This window comes from Sycon ciliatum, chromosome 7 (genome assembly GCF_964019385.1).
Source record: "Sycon ciliatum chromosome 7, ocSycCili1.1, whole genome shotgun sequence".
Lineage (NCBI taxonomy): Eukaryota > Metazoa > Porifera > Calcarea > Leucosolenida > Sycettidae > Sycon > Sycon ciliatum.
In genome coordinates, this window is record NC_088649.1 from 11,221,624 (window position 1) to 11,234,024 (window position 12,401).

Below are 12,401 nucleotides of genomic sequence, written 5' to 3' on the forward strand. Positions count from 1 at the left end.
ACTCGAATGCAGAGTTGACCGAAGCGTGTCCTGCGACAGGTTAGCAGATGCGGAACAAGACATCAGTGGAGTCCACCAAAGCTGCAACGACAACTGAAACAACTCAAGTGTCGTGCAGGTATACAGTCACTGTAACTGCGAGTGATTTTCACTTTGCTCGGGACTGGACTCTCGATCGACCAGAGAGTTGTACAATATTTTACGACTCCCCGATCGAAATGTACTGAAATATGTACGGAGTATGGTGTACGGTGCTCGTTAGTGCAAACGAGCTGGCCGCACAAACGAGCCGAGTTTCTGGCGAGCGAGCTAACGAGTACCCGGTGAGATCGTTTCAACACTAGCCTTGAGTATTCTAAACTATGCACGTGCCTGTGTTGATGTGGATATGGGTGCTTGTGTGTGTGCGTGCGTGCTTGTGTGTGTGTGTGTGTGTGTGTGTGTGTGCACGTGTGTGTGTGTGTGCCCTTGTGTGTGTGTGCGCGTGCGTGTGCGCGTGTATGTGCTTGTGTGCACGCACATTTGTGTATGCATGTTTGTGTGCTTGCACGCGTGCGTGCGTGCATGTGTACAATTTATTTGTTGACAGGTCGTAACTTTCCGCGCCGTCCTCAGCACCGCCTGGTCGTCGAAGCACAGTTTCACGGCGAGCGTTTGTCCAGCGAAGGAGTATGGCACGAACCGAAGCCGCAGTTCTACACGGAGCTGGCCTGGGAGATGACACGCCGCAGCTTACATCAGCACAAGTTGAAACGCACACCGGTGAAGCTGGCTGTAAGCATAGAACTTACTTGTGCCTTTTATTTCAAGCCCGCTGTTTCTGTCAGCAGCCAACACCTGGGCATATACTGATAGTCATACGGACAGTGCAGTAAGCTCATACGAGTTATGACTAACAGTCCATCAAAGAAACAAGGTAACATACAATCAGATAGTAGTGTGACAGCAAGGCACAACACTGACAAGGATATTGAGACATCCGACGACCTGACACCTAGCTCCAACACATCTACGAAGCGCAAACCAACAACCTTCCAACTTGGAAGGCTCAGGTGCGAAAAGTTCCAATGAGGGGAGGGGATGCGCCACGAAGATGTGCACGAGCTATGTCTCTCGGCAGCAAAGAATGTTGAACGTTACAGGATGATGACGACGACTATCTATCTGTATCTGACTGTATACTGTAAGGCATGTATATATATAACGAGGAAGTAAATCTAACGTTTTAACGGATGACATTTCTTCGTTATAATAAGATCCGTTGAGGCCGTACTGCTTCATATAAGTTGTGTGTGGATATGCCGGAAGACTGCAGGATCGTTAACACATCTTCTCGGTAACCTATGAATTGTGGACAATCGTTAGATTTGCAACTCGTTATAATAGCATGTCTTACAGTATTGCATTTACCTCGTTACCTTGGTGGACTGTTACCGTAAAATTCCGTGAATAAGCCCACCCTAAATAACGCCCATGTCCGATAATAAGCCCAGTTTTAGGCGGTGTACACTTCAAGTCCGTTTTAGCGCCCGTGCCCGAAATAAGCCCAGGGCGTAAAGTGGACTTAAAATGACCAGCACGCGAGCGTGCGTTCGCGTACAAACTGTAGAACAGTTGTAGATCGAGTGCGTGCCATCCAACTGCACGCAGCACAGTGCAGAACTCCTGTGCCTTGTACTTACCATAGCAAGTGGTTTACCTATCAAATCTGTAACTTTATCGCCACATTCCTGGTTACGACCAAATTTCCAGCTGTGGTTTGATGTACTTGGTCCGTTTCATCGCAATTGTCGCTTATCTCCCACGCACCTTTTGACAGGTAAAACCCAATCCGATCTCGATATCTAACTTACATTTGTTTGGGAGGTTGTGAAGGAAAGATCAAAGGAGACCGGAAAGAAAAAAACCATCGCGACTAGAGCCAGTGGCATCGCGATTCGTACGATTGTGATGGGAAAGTGGGGAACTTTTCGCTGCAGTGAATGCACTGCAGTGAATGCACTGCAGTGAATGCACTGCAGTGAATGCACACATTCACTGCAGCGAAAAGCCAAGCGCAGCTCAAAGACCGGAACTGTAGCAGGGGGAATCGACATCCTGACCTCGAGAGCGTGACAGTCACGGCCAGGCCAGCCAGCTCAGTCGCCACTTTTGAACTGCAAGTGCGACGACCCGGCATTCTTTGCAAGCCTGCAAACTGATGGCGAAATGGTGGCAAAGAAGACATTGTCTGACCTGGCAGCGGCAGTACAAGAGTCGTGGTCAGCGTATCCAGCAGAGCGTATGACAGCTGTCTGGAGAGGGATGTGTGCCTGATTCAAAAACATTGTTGAAACACACAGTGGTGGTGACACACGGGTCACGCTGCCCACGATCCTCCAAGTGCCAAAGTGACAGCCACGATTGTTCCTTCCCATCGCTGCCATACGCCAAGCGGAGAAAGCAAGAAATACTCCACGCCATGGCGCCAGCAGCTATACACACCAGCAAATGTCAGCTCAAGTGACATCAGCTCGAGTGATACAGAGCCAGAGTCGGATAAACTGAAGCGTGAGTGCAAGAACGCACTCCGTCGCTGTTTTCTTTTGTACATTTTTGTAACCTTGCTTCCTTTCTCGATTTGCTTCATCAGATTCCATCGCTGAATTAATTTTATTCTGGCGGACAGGCATCCTGTATCATGCTTCTTCCCTATGCGTATTGGAAATTTTACAGAGCGATAGAATAGCTCTTGTTCTTAGTTGCGATAGATAAGCGACAATTGCGATGAAACGGACCAAGTACCTGTACCGCGCTCAGTGTGAATGGTGGTTCACTGAAACTAGTGGGTTGCTGATAGATTGATCTTCTGCAGATTGCGTCTGAAACAACGCCCATGCCCTAAAATAAGCCCATGCCCAAATATACGCCCGGTTTTTGACGCTCTGCAAAGTATACGCCCGGGGCTTATTAACGGAATTTTACGGTAGTCTTAACTCGTAACTTATAGGTCATTTTTTCTTTACATATTACTAATGGCTCAACATCCGAGTTTTATTAACCCTTTGACTGCTGCTGGGAGGTTCACCAGGGCTCTGAGGACCAGCAAAACGGGTCATTTTTTTGCTGAAAGCGCACCACACGTGAAAGATCGTAATGCTGTATAAACCTTGTTGCCTTTGTCAATATGACAATTCCCGGTCTCCCGTTGTGGGTTGTAACGGGTCTCATGCTGTGCTGTAGTTGGGTTGATCGACCATGGCTGCACGGCCGCACATGAAGTGGTTTGATTGGCTTCTTGCGCTAAACACGACACCAGCTGCCTGACATTGTTTGTCGTAATTTGGTGATGTCTACAGCGCTAGTAGTGTTCATGCACTGGTCAGTATCTCGATACGTAGCGGTCACAGCGGTCTGCTGCAACTGCCAGTTTTACACTGAACTTGCATCTGGCGTGCTGATGATCGTTCAGCGTGACACTCAGAGTTACAACCCACCATTCTGACTTCTGTGTTAGAGATGTCTAGATGTCCCCACCGAGGTACGGAGCATGGTTTTGAGTAGGGCTGAATCGGGTAGCATTTTCTTCGGGTATCGGTTTCGGGTAGTTTTTCACGGGTAGCACGGGTACCCTATCGGGTAATGTTTCCATGGTAACACCACAATGCACCCCTCCCCTTACACAATGGGTAGACATGCTGAGTATTACATGAATTTGTACATGTGCACCGTACATGATGTCATCTGCAGCTTCGGGTTTCCGGGTACTATTCTGTACCCGTCTACAGCGCGGGTACCCGACTACCCGCGCACACCACTAGTTTTGAGCAGTAGAAGTCGCCTACTGAGTACTAATACCGGTATCTAATCTCAACCTTTTGAGCCCGGGCCCATTGAAAACCTCTGCCATGCAGTACAAAAATGACAAAATTTTAAATTCACTCTATGTGAGCAAACTTGATTTCAAATGATTCTTTCATGTATCCTGAGCACAGAGCTGTTTTTGTTTTGGAAATACAACAAAAATTACAAAAAGTTATGACCGTTTTCAGAAAGGTAGTTTTACGCGAATTTGGCGTTTATAATAATAATATTTTCAGTATGCACATGATAACAGTGAACTGCTGTGCTCCTTTGCTCCAGCACCATCAAATTTGGCCATAGTCATACTCGGTGTGGTAGATTCCAAGGCAAGGCACTGAACACAGGCCTGGCTGCCCCGGACACGACATGCAGCACTTGCGGCTCTCCCTGCGCCTGCCTCTCGCCCAGCAAACGACGCACCGCTTCAGCGGCTTTTCCTTCTTGGGTGTTGGTGGGACAAATGCTGGATGGTGACGTCCAGTCAACCTGCTTGGGCTTTGGTGGTGAGCCCATGTGCGAGTCGGTGCTGCTGCAACGACATCAGGATGGCGTCCTGGGGCAGCTGGGCATACTTGGGCTGGCTCCGCAATCTCTGCCGCTGCTGGAAGCGGTTCAACTACTGCTGCTGCTGCTGTTGCTGCTGCTGGATGAGGTTCCGTTGGCTCAGCTGGAGCTGGTCCGGATGCTGTTGCTGTTGGTACTGCTGCTGGTGCTTCTGCTGCTGTAAGTGCTGCTGCTGCTGTTGGTGCTGCTGCATCTAGATGTCGTCCCTTGACACCTTCGGCCAACAGCTCACTCATCGCAATTCGGATAAAATCGTAGTGTTTTCGCTTGCCGCCAGCTTTCTGGTACAAGATGAACGCGTTCAGTAGCCCTTCCTCCAGGATATGTGTGCCGAGCTTTTTGCACCACTTCGTGGATTTGCGTGCAGCAGTGTAATTCGAGAGCTTGGCGTCGTTCCGGTCTACACCACCCATGTACCGGTTGTAGTCATGGACTACCTGTAGCTTCTTGACAGCCTTTCCTTCTCGATCACGCTTGCCAGCTGGCACAGCATTGGCACGGTGCAAAGTGGAGAGGAACATGACTTGCTTTGTGTCCTGAAGCTTTACGACACGTGCTCCTTGCGAGCTACGGTAGGTGTACTCTGATTTCTTCAGCTGCTTATAGCCAGTCAGTCGCTTCGGCAAACCAACCCGGTTTTTGCGGATGGTGCCGCATACACCGGTCTGGTGCCGACTGAGGTACTTGGCGAGTGACAGGCTGGAATACCAATTGTCCACATACAGGTGGTGTCCCTGATTCTCAAGTGGAATCATCAGCTTCGTGACGACAGCGCCCGATGCTCCCAGCTGCTTCACCATGTCCGGGCTGAGATTGACATTATCTTTGCCGACGTACACAATGAAGTTGTACATATATCCAGAATCCTCGCACAGGGCAAAAATCTTGATGCCAAACCGAGCACGCTTAGATGGAATGTATTGGCGAAAGCTCAGTCGGCCCTTCCACGCCACCAATTCCTCGTCGATGCAGATGGTTTTGCATGGCGTGTACACTGCCTGAAAACGATCGATAAACAGATCTAACAGACGGCGAATTTTCCGTAGCTTGTCAGCATTGTCCGGTGCAGCGTTGTCGTAGAAATGCAGAAACATGAGGATACTCATGAATCTGTCCCGCTTCATGGCAGCCGAGAATGATGGCGTGGAAATCAGTGCATCCGTACTCCAGTACTGGTCCAGTGCTGGCTTCCAGAGAATGCCTGTCGTCAGATAGAGTGCCAGGAAGATCTTCATTTCGGACATGGTCACCGGCTTCCAGCTCCGAGCAAGGGCGCGCGGTGCCAGGGTTTCTAGATTAGCGTCTATGTACCGTCGGGCGCAGCGATTGGTCTCGTCAACAAGTAGACTGCACGTAGTATCGGTGAAGTACAAGAGCACATACTCGTATGGAGTCGCATCGTCGGGCATTTCCACTTGCATGCCAGGTGTGCCAGTGAACTGAGGTAGCAGAGGTGTGTTATCTTCCTTTTTCCCAACACCTACATGTGTGGCACATATGTAAAGAGAATAAGAAGATACCTAAGTATACCATAGTATAGTCTGTAGCCAGTACACGCAATGCACATCAAGATTCAAGAGTCGTGATAATTTCAAATTTTCATATTTTCACATTGCAAATATTTATTCTCCAAGTCGTCAAATTTATTCTTACCTTCAGAACCATCGTCATGGGCGCTCAGATTCTCGGTGGCAAGGACGTGGCTCTTGCCTGAAAGGTCCCCGTCGCTCTCAATCTCCCCGCTCGCGGCACTGGCATCGCCGTCACCTATGTCGTGTTGATCGCGCTCGTCGCCGTGCGTCATACCAATATCGTCAGGCGAACCAGGTATCGATACGAGATCCGGGAGCGACTCCTTGTCACTCCCGATGCCAGAATCAAAGCTATCATCCACTGACCACGGCTCGACATCGCTGTCAGGGTCCATGAAAACCTCCTGGAGGGCCTCTTCCGCGGCAAACCTCCCGGCGAGCCATCTCTACAGATCGGCCAAATTTCAATTTTTTTGAAATGTATGCACGCGCATTAAACTCCAGTTCAAACTTACGGAGCGACTCGCAGTTTTTTCTATACTGTACTCGTACATCCTAGGAGTCCTCTGTGCAGCAGTACAGCTCAGATCGACGCCACGGAAGAACAGCAAAATCGATGTAGTACCGTACAGACTCGTGACGTTCTAGAACGTCACGTGTGTCACAGTGGCAGTGGTCATGACGTGTCAGAACGTCACGCGTGCTCAAAGGGTTTTAATTCCCGTAGCTATGCAGAAGACGTTACTTCAGTAACGTCTGGCGCTAGCCAGGGTCCACACAGCTTTAATTTGGTGTTTGTGTGTTTGTGTCACGCCTGGCGCTATCCCGTATCTGTCCCGTACCGTACCGTACCATCAAACACAGCTGGCCACATACAGCTGGCCGCACTATTCAAATAGGGCTTTCAAATGCAAGATCATAACGTGAAGCAACTTGGAAGAATGAGTATGAATGCGAAGTGTATGGGGGAATGCATGTAGGGCGATAGTGCGGGTTCGAATCCCAGGTAATGCCTGAAAAAAATAGGAAAATTGAAAATTTTATAACATCCCTATTCTTTTTTTGCCGTCATCAAGGCGGTAGATGGTGTCGTATTACCCTCGACCGTACCTGTCCCGTACCTGTCCCGTACCGTACCGTACAATCAAAGACGGCTGGCCACAATGCATATTCAAATAGGGCTTTCAAATACAAGATCATAACGTGAAGCAACTTGGAAGAATTAGTATGTATGCGAAGTGTATCGAGGATGCATGCAGGGCTATAGTGCGGGTTCGAATCCCAGGTTATGTCTAAAAACAAAAAGTAGAAATTTATAACATCCCTATGCTTTTTTTTTGTCTAGGTCATCAAGGCAAAAAAGCATAGCGTAGGGCCCTGAGCTTCCAAGCTCTCTCGTATCTGGGAGTGAGAGCAAGACTAGACACACAGTCTGTAGTATTCACATGTGTTAACGGATGTTCTTGTTTGCGTTCTGGTGTGCGTTCTGTTCCCAGTGTTTTGCCGTTGACACGCTGAGCAATCGCCGCGAAGCCATCGGTTACTTTATGCTGGACCTACGTACAGTGCAAACTAGTGTGTCGACGGTAAGCTGCATTCATCACTTATCATGGTGTCTGCCTTTTTTTTGTTCAGCTTCTGTAGAATCATTGTCACCCTAGTGTCAGGCCTCGAGTTCCTAATTAGCTGTGGGTCGCTGCATGGTTGGAAAAATCCTTCTGCTTCCCAGCAGCAACGATGATGCATCCAATAAGATTTTTGGTCGTTGACCACTTTAAACTGGTTACAATCACCTTCTGGCGGTGTAGGAGCTGCGCCTTGATCTTTGAGGGTGTTGGCGTTCTTGCGGATGCGGAAAAACTCAATCTGACCGAGGCCCAAGTGAACTGTAAAATGCATTTACTTTATCACTGTAGAGTTATGTGTAATGTGCATTCAATAGACTCGTGTTGGAGCATTTGTGCTAACCTGGGGTTTTGTTAGTCACGCAACTTGACCCTGCGGTGTGTCTAAGATCATGAATTTTGAAAAGTCTCTCTATCTCTCACTCACTCTCTCACTCTCTCTCTCTCCCTTTTGCTCTCTCTCTCTCTCTCTCTCTCTCTCTCTCTCTCTCTCTCTCTCTCTCTCTCTCTCTCTCTCTCTCTCTCTCTCTCTCTCTCTCTCTCTCTCTCCCTCTCCCTCTCACTCTCTCACTTTCTCTTTCGACACCTGACTCTCTGTTTCTCGTTACGCTTGCATTAACCTCTTGCTCTCTCTCTCCTCGGTGTGTTTCAGGAGGCGCGTTGGCACACGCTACAGAGCTGCAAGTACGCGCAGAGCAAGGCACAGCTGCGTGTCGTGATGGACTTGGAGGTGGACGGGCAACGGGCACACCACGCTACCGTACACGAGCATGCAGCCGCAGCACACAACAGACCAGGTGCTGCAGGCGCTGGGAAGAAGACACGTGGAAGTGGCCAGCAGCGTAGCGCTACTGCTGCTGGTGTTGCTGGAAAGAAAACCAATCGTCGCTTATTAGGCGGTGAAACATCAACCGCCGCTGGTCATAGTAGGCATGCGGCTGACGGTGCAACAACGGCTGCGTTTGATCCTAGTGCTGGTATGTTCAATGTCTGGGAGAGTGTGGTGATGTTATTTTGAGTATTCAAAGTGCAGCTTAAACTGGGGAAAATCCGGTACATGAACTCCGCCTGTGGCGTACAGTGAATGTTGTGTCGCCATGGTGTTGTTGTGCATTTGCAGGTCTTCCTCTAGCGCGATCACCAGCCACCCTAACTTCCGTGCTGGACGAGGAGGAAGGCTGTTTTGTGATACCGCCGTTGTTCGAACATGAGAACGTTGAGTTGTTCTTGCTCTCTCTCACCATCACATCGGGCAGTAATCTTGCCCAGGTGAGTTTGTAGCACTGGTGTGCGTGCGTGTGTGTGTGTGTGTGTGTGTGTGTGTGTGTGTCTGTCTGTCTGTCTGTCTGTCTGTGTGTCTGTCTGTATACGCGCTCGCGTATGCATGTGTGTGCGTGCTATCCTAGGTTAGCAATCAAAACGAAAACATTTCGTTTGGGAGTGGGTGGGTTTGGGGAGTTTCTTTTTGAGAATAATTAATCGAATGCGCATGGAAAATGTCCAGGTACTAAAGATACCTAACGGAATTTTTTATTTCCACTGCTATCAGGTTCGGCCTCATTTCCTCTGTGCTGCGCTGATGAGGTCACAAAGAACGAAACAGCATGCTGTCCGCAGATTGAGTAACACTAACAGATAGCAATAAAAAGAACAAATTCTGCAGTCATCGCCACACTACAACGAAGTCATGTAAGTTTACCAGAATTAATTTTCTTGTCACATTCATCAGTGGAAAGTCGTGACTGAAGAGTAACCATGCTGAACAATGATTAAATATACATTCAATGATGTGTTACGAGAACAAAATACAGTGCCAAAATAGAAAGAGGGAAGGTGAGACAATAGCAGTGAAGTGAGAGCTAAGTGCAACGGTGGGTGAAAAACTAATAATTATAACGCTAAAACTGTGTAGTGAGACAAACAATCATGCTGTGCACCTACGAAAACAATTTTAACGCAACTACATGTTTCTTCTGCTTACAAAGATCAGGCTTATGCAAACGAATACAAACAGCCTCAAGTACTTTCAACTGACTAGCATACCGTGCACGACAAAGAACAGAAAAACTAAAATCATCATACACCTGCAGACACTTAGGGTGAGACAACAAGTGAAGAAAAACGGCAGACTTCTTACGATCACAATCACCATCTGATTCCTCGTCTCCAACAACCGCAATCTCGTCCTCCGTTTCATCTCCCAACTCGTCCTCAGTGTCGTCCTCCGTGTCATTCTCCTCATCAACACTGATCGGTCCCAGGCTCGTTTGACGTTGTTTAACCTCTGTTCGTTGACTCCTCCTTTGATCTTGATGGCAACTTGTTACCATTGTTGTTGTTGTTGTTGTTGCTGCTGCTGTTGTTAAATCTTGTGTTCCCAGTGTCCTCGCCGGTGCTTGATCTCCAGTACTGTAATAATTCATTGAATAATTAGCCGTTGATCGTCTAGGTCTTTGAATGTTGATTGTGTTACTTTCTTTGTTGAATTCCGTTCCCTTCAGCCTTCTTTCTCGTTGTTCACAATCAGTGCTTGCCTCATCCATATATGCACGTGCCACCGACACCACAGACTCAGCCCCAGCACCGCCGATGATAGATGTAGGTGGCGGTTCTGGGGGAGGCAACGGCAAAGACGGCGATGAGGGCATTACCTCATCACAGCGTCCACTTTGGTCTTGAGCTGAATGTTGTTGTGGTGTGTTATCTTGTGTTGTTATGGTGCATTGTGTTGTGGTGACAATATGCCCATTACCCGACTCCAAGGCTCTCGATACGGGTAATGGAGGCACTATTGCCGATGACGGAAATTGTGCTAACGATGGCTGTGGCCGAGGGTTCTTCAGTGGCCTGCCGCGTTTTGGTCGCAGTGCCCGTGCCGAGCCAGTCAGCATATGCAGTGGGACGTGCTGCTTGATACGTGCGTTCAGATGTTGAAGAGTCCTACCAACGTACCGACTACCGCATTGTCGGCACTCAAATTGGTATACCAATTTAGATGCAAGTTGGGTTGGTAGGACATCCTTCCTCACCGTGAACGCACGTACAGTTGTGAAAACGGGTACAAAATGTACCGCGTAGTAAGTTTGCTGTACAATTTTCCGTACCAAGCGACTCATGGATAATGAGAGGTTACCTTTCCAGGGGAGAGAAAGATACGTGGGACATTTGTCCGGGCCAAAACGTTTTTCCTTTTTATCCAGCCTTTCGCTCATGAGTTCCTTCAATAGATCATCAGGGTACCCGTTCTTTAGAAAAACGGACTTAAGGAAGTCCAGTTCCTCAGCTAGTTTGGAAGAGGAGCAAATACGCTCTGCTCGATCCACCAAGTTACGCACTAAATTCACCTTGTATTGGTACGAACAATACGAGTCAAACATTATGTACTGGCCGGTGAATGTAGGCTTTCTGTACACAGATGTTACGGTACCCTGACTAGACTTTTCCACAAGGACGTCTAGAAAGGGAAGTTTGTTGGCTTGTTCGTGTTCACACGTAAAACGTATGGAAGGATGTAGGTCATTTAGAATACCAAGAAAGATTTGGCTATCTTCAAGAGAATCAAACCAGGTGAAGGAATCATCAACAAAACGAACGTACAATGCTGGCCACAACTGTTCTGCAATCAGTGACTCGCAGTAACCAACAAACACATTCGCTAAAACTGGACCCAATGGAGAGCCCATGGCTACCCCATCAACCTGCCTGTACATAATGTCACCGAAGGAAAACTCCACACCAGTCGTCACGAGCAACATCAGTTCCCGGAACGCCGTCTCCGATATCCATGGCGTGTCAACTTCATCATTTCGGTACAACACATCTAGGCAAATATTGATAGTCTCTTCTAACGGGACGTTCGTGAACAGACTAACAACATCAAACGAGCACATATGCGCGGAGGCCGGAACCGGGTGGGAGCGAAGGACGTCAATGAATTCGAAGGTGTCTTTAACTGTATGTTTGCAATAGAACGTTTGCACGATGTCAAGCCAACCACACAGCCATTTAGAGATATTATATTGTGGTGATGCAACCATGGATAATATGGGGCGCAACGGACAGTTCGGTTTATGTATTTTTGGTAGCCCATAGAGACGTGGCCGGACGGAACCAATGGGCCGCATTTTGAAGAACTCTTCCTCCGATATCTGTTTATTTTCCTTAAGTCTCTTGAGAAAACTATTCAACTTTTTCTCTACTCGAACTGTGTTGTCATGAATCTATCATCGGCGGTGCTGGGGCTGAGTCTGTGGTGTCGGTGGCACGTGCATATATGGATGAGGCAAGCACTGATTGTGAACAACGAGAAAGAAGGCTGAAGGGAACGGAATTCAACAAAGAAAGTAACACAATCAACATTCAAAGACCTAGACGATCAACGGCTAATTATTCAATGAATTATTACAGTACTGGAGATCAAGCACCGGCGAGGACACTGGGAACACAAGATTTAACAACAGCAGCAGCAACAACAACAACAACAACAATGGTAACAAGTTGCCATCAAGATCAAAGGAGGAGTCAACGAACAGAGGTTAAACAACGTCAAACGAGCCTGGGACCGATCAGTGTTGATGAGGAGAATGACACGGAGGACGACACTGAGGACGAGTTGGGAGATGAAACGGAGGACGAGATTGCGGTTGTTGGAGACGAGGAATCAGATGGTGATTGTGATCGTAAGAAGTCTGCCGTTTTTCTTCACTTGTTGTCTCACCCTAAGTGTCTGCAGGTGTATGATGATTTTAGTTTTTCTGTTCTTTGTCGTGCACGGTATGCTAGTCAGTTGAAAGTACTTGAGGCTGTTTGTATTCGTTTGCATAAGCCTGATCTTTGT

At 48.0% G+C, this 12,401-nt stretch overlaps 1 protein-coding gene across 1 annotated transcript in view; it reads left to right on the forward strand.

The window, feature by feature from the left end:
• The window catches only part of LOC135820977 (centrosomal protein of 120 kDa-like), a gene marked incomplete at its 3' end in the record, with an annotated part of 37,895 nt that overhangs the window by 1,229 nt on the left and 24,265 nt on the right, over positions 1-12,401 (forward strand). Inside the window, 4 exon segments of the mRNA XM_065334034.1 lie at positions 590-774; positions 7,436-7,525; positions 8,217-8,541; positions 8,685-8,833. Coding sequence (XP_065190106.1) covers positions 590-774; positions 7,436-7,525; positions 8,217-8,541; positions 8,685-8,833 — 749 coding nt within the window.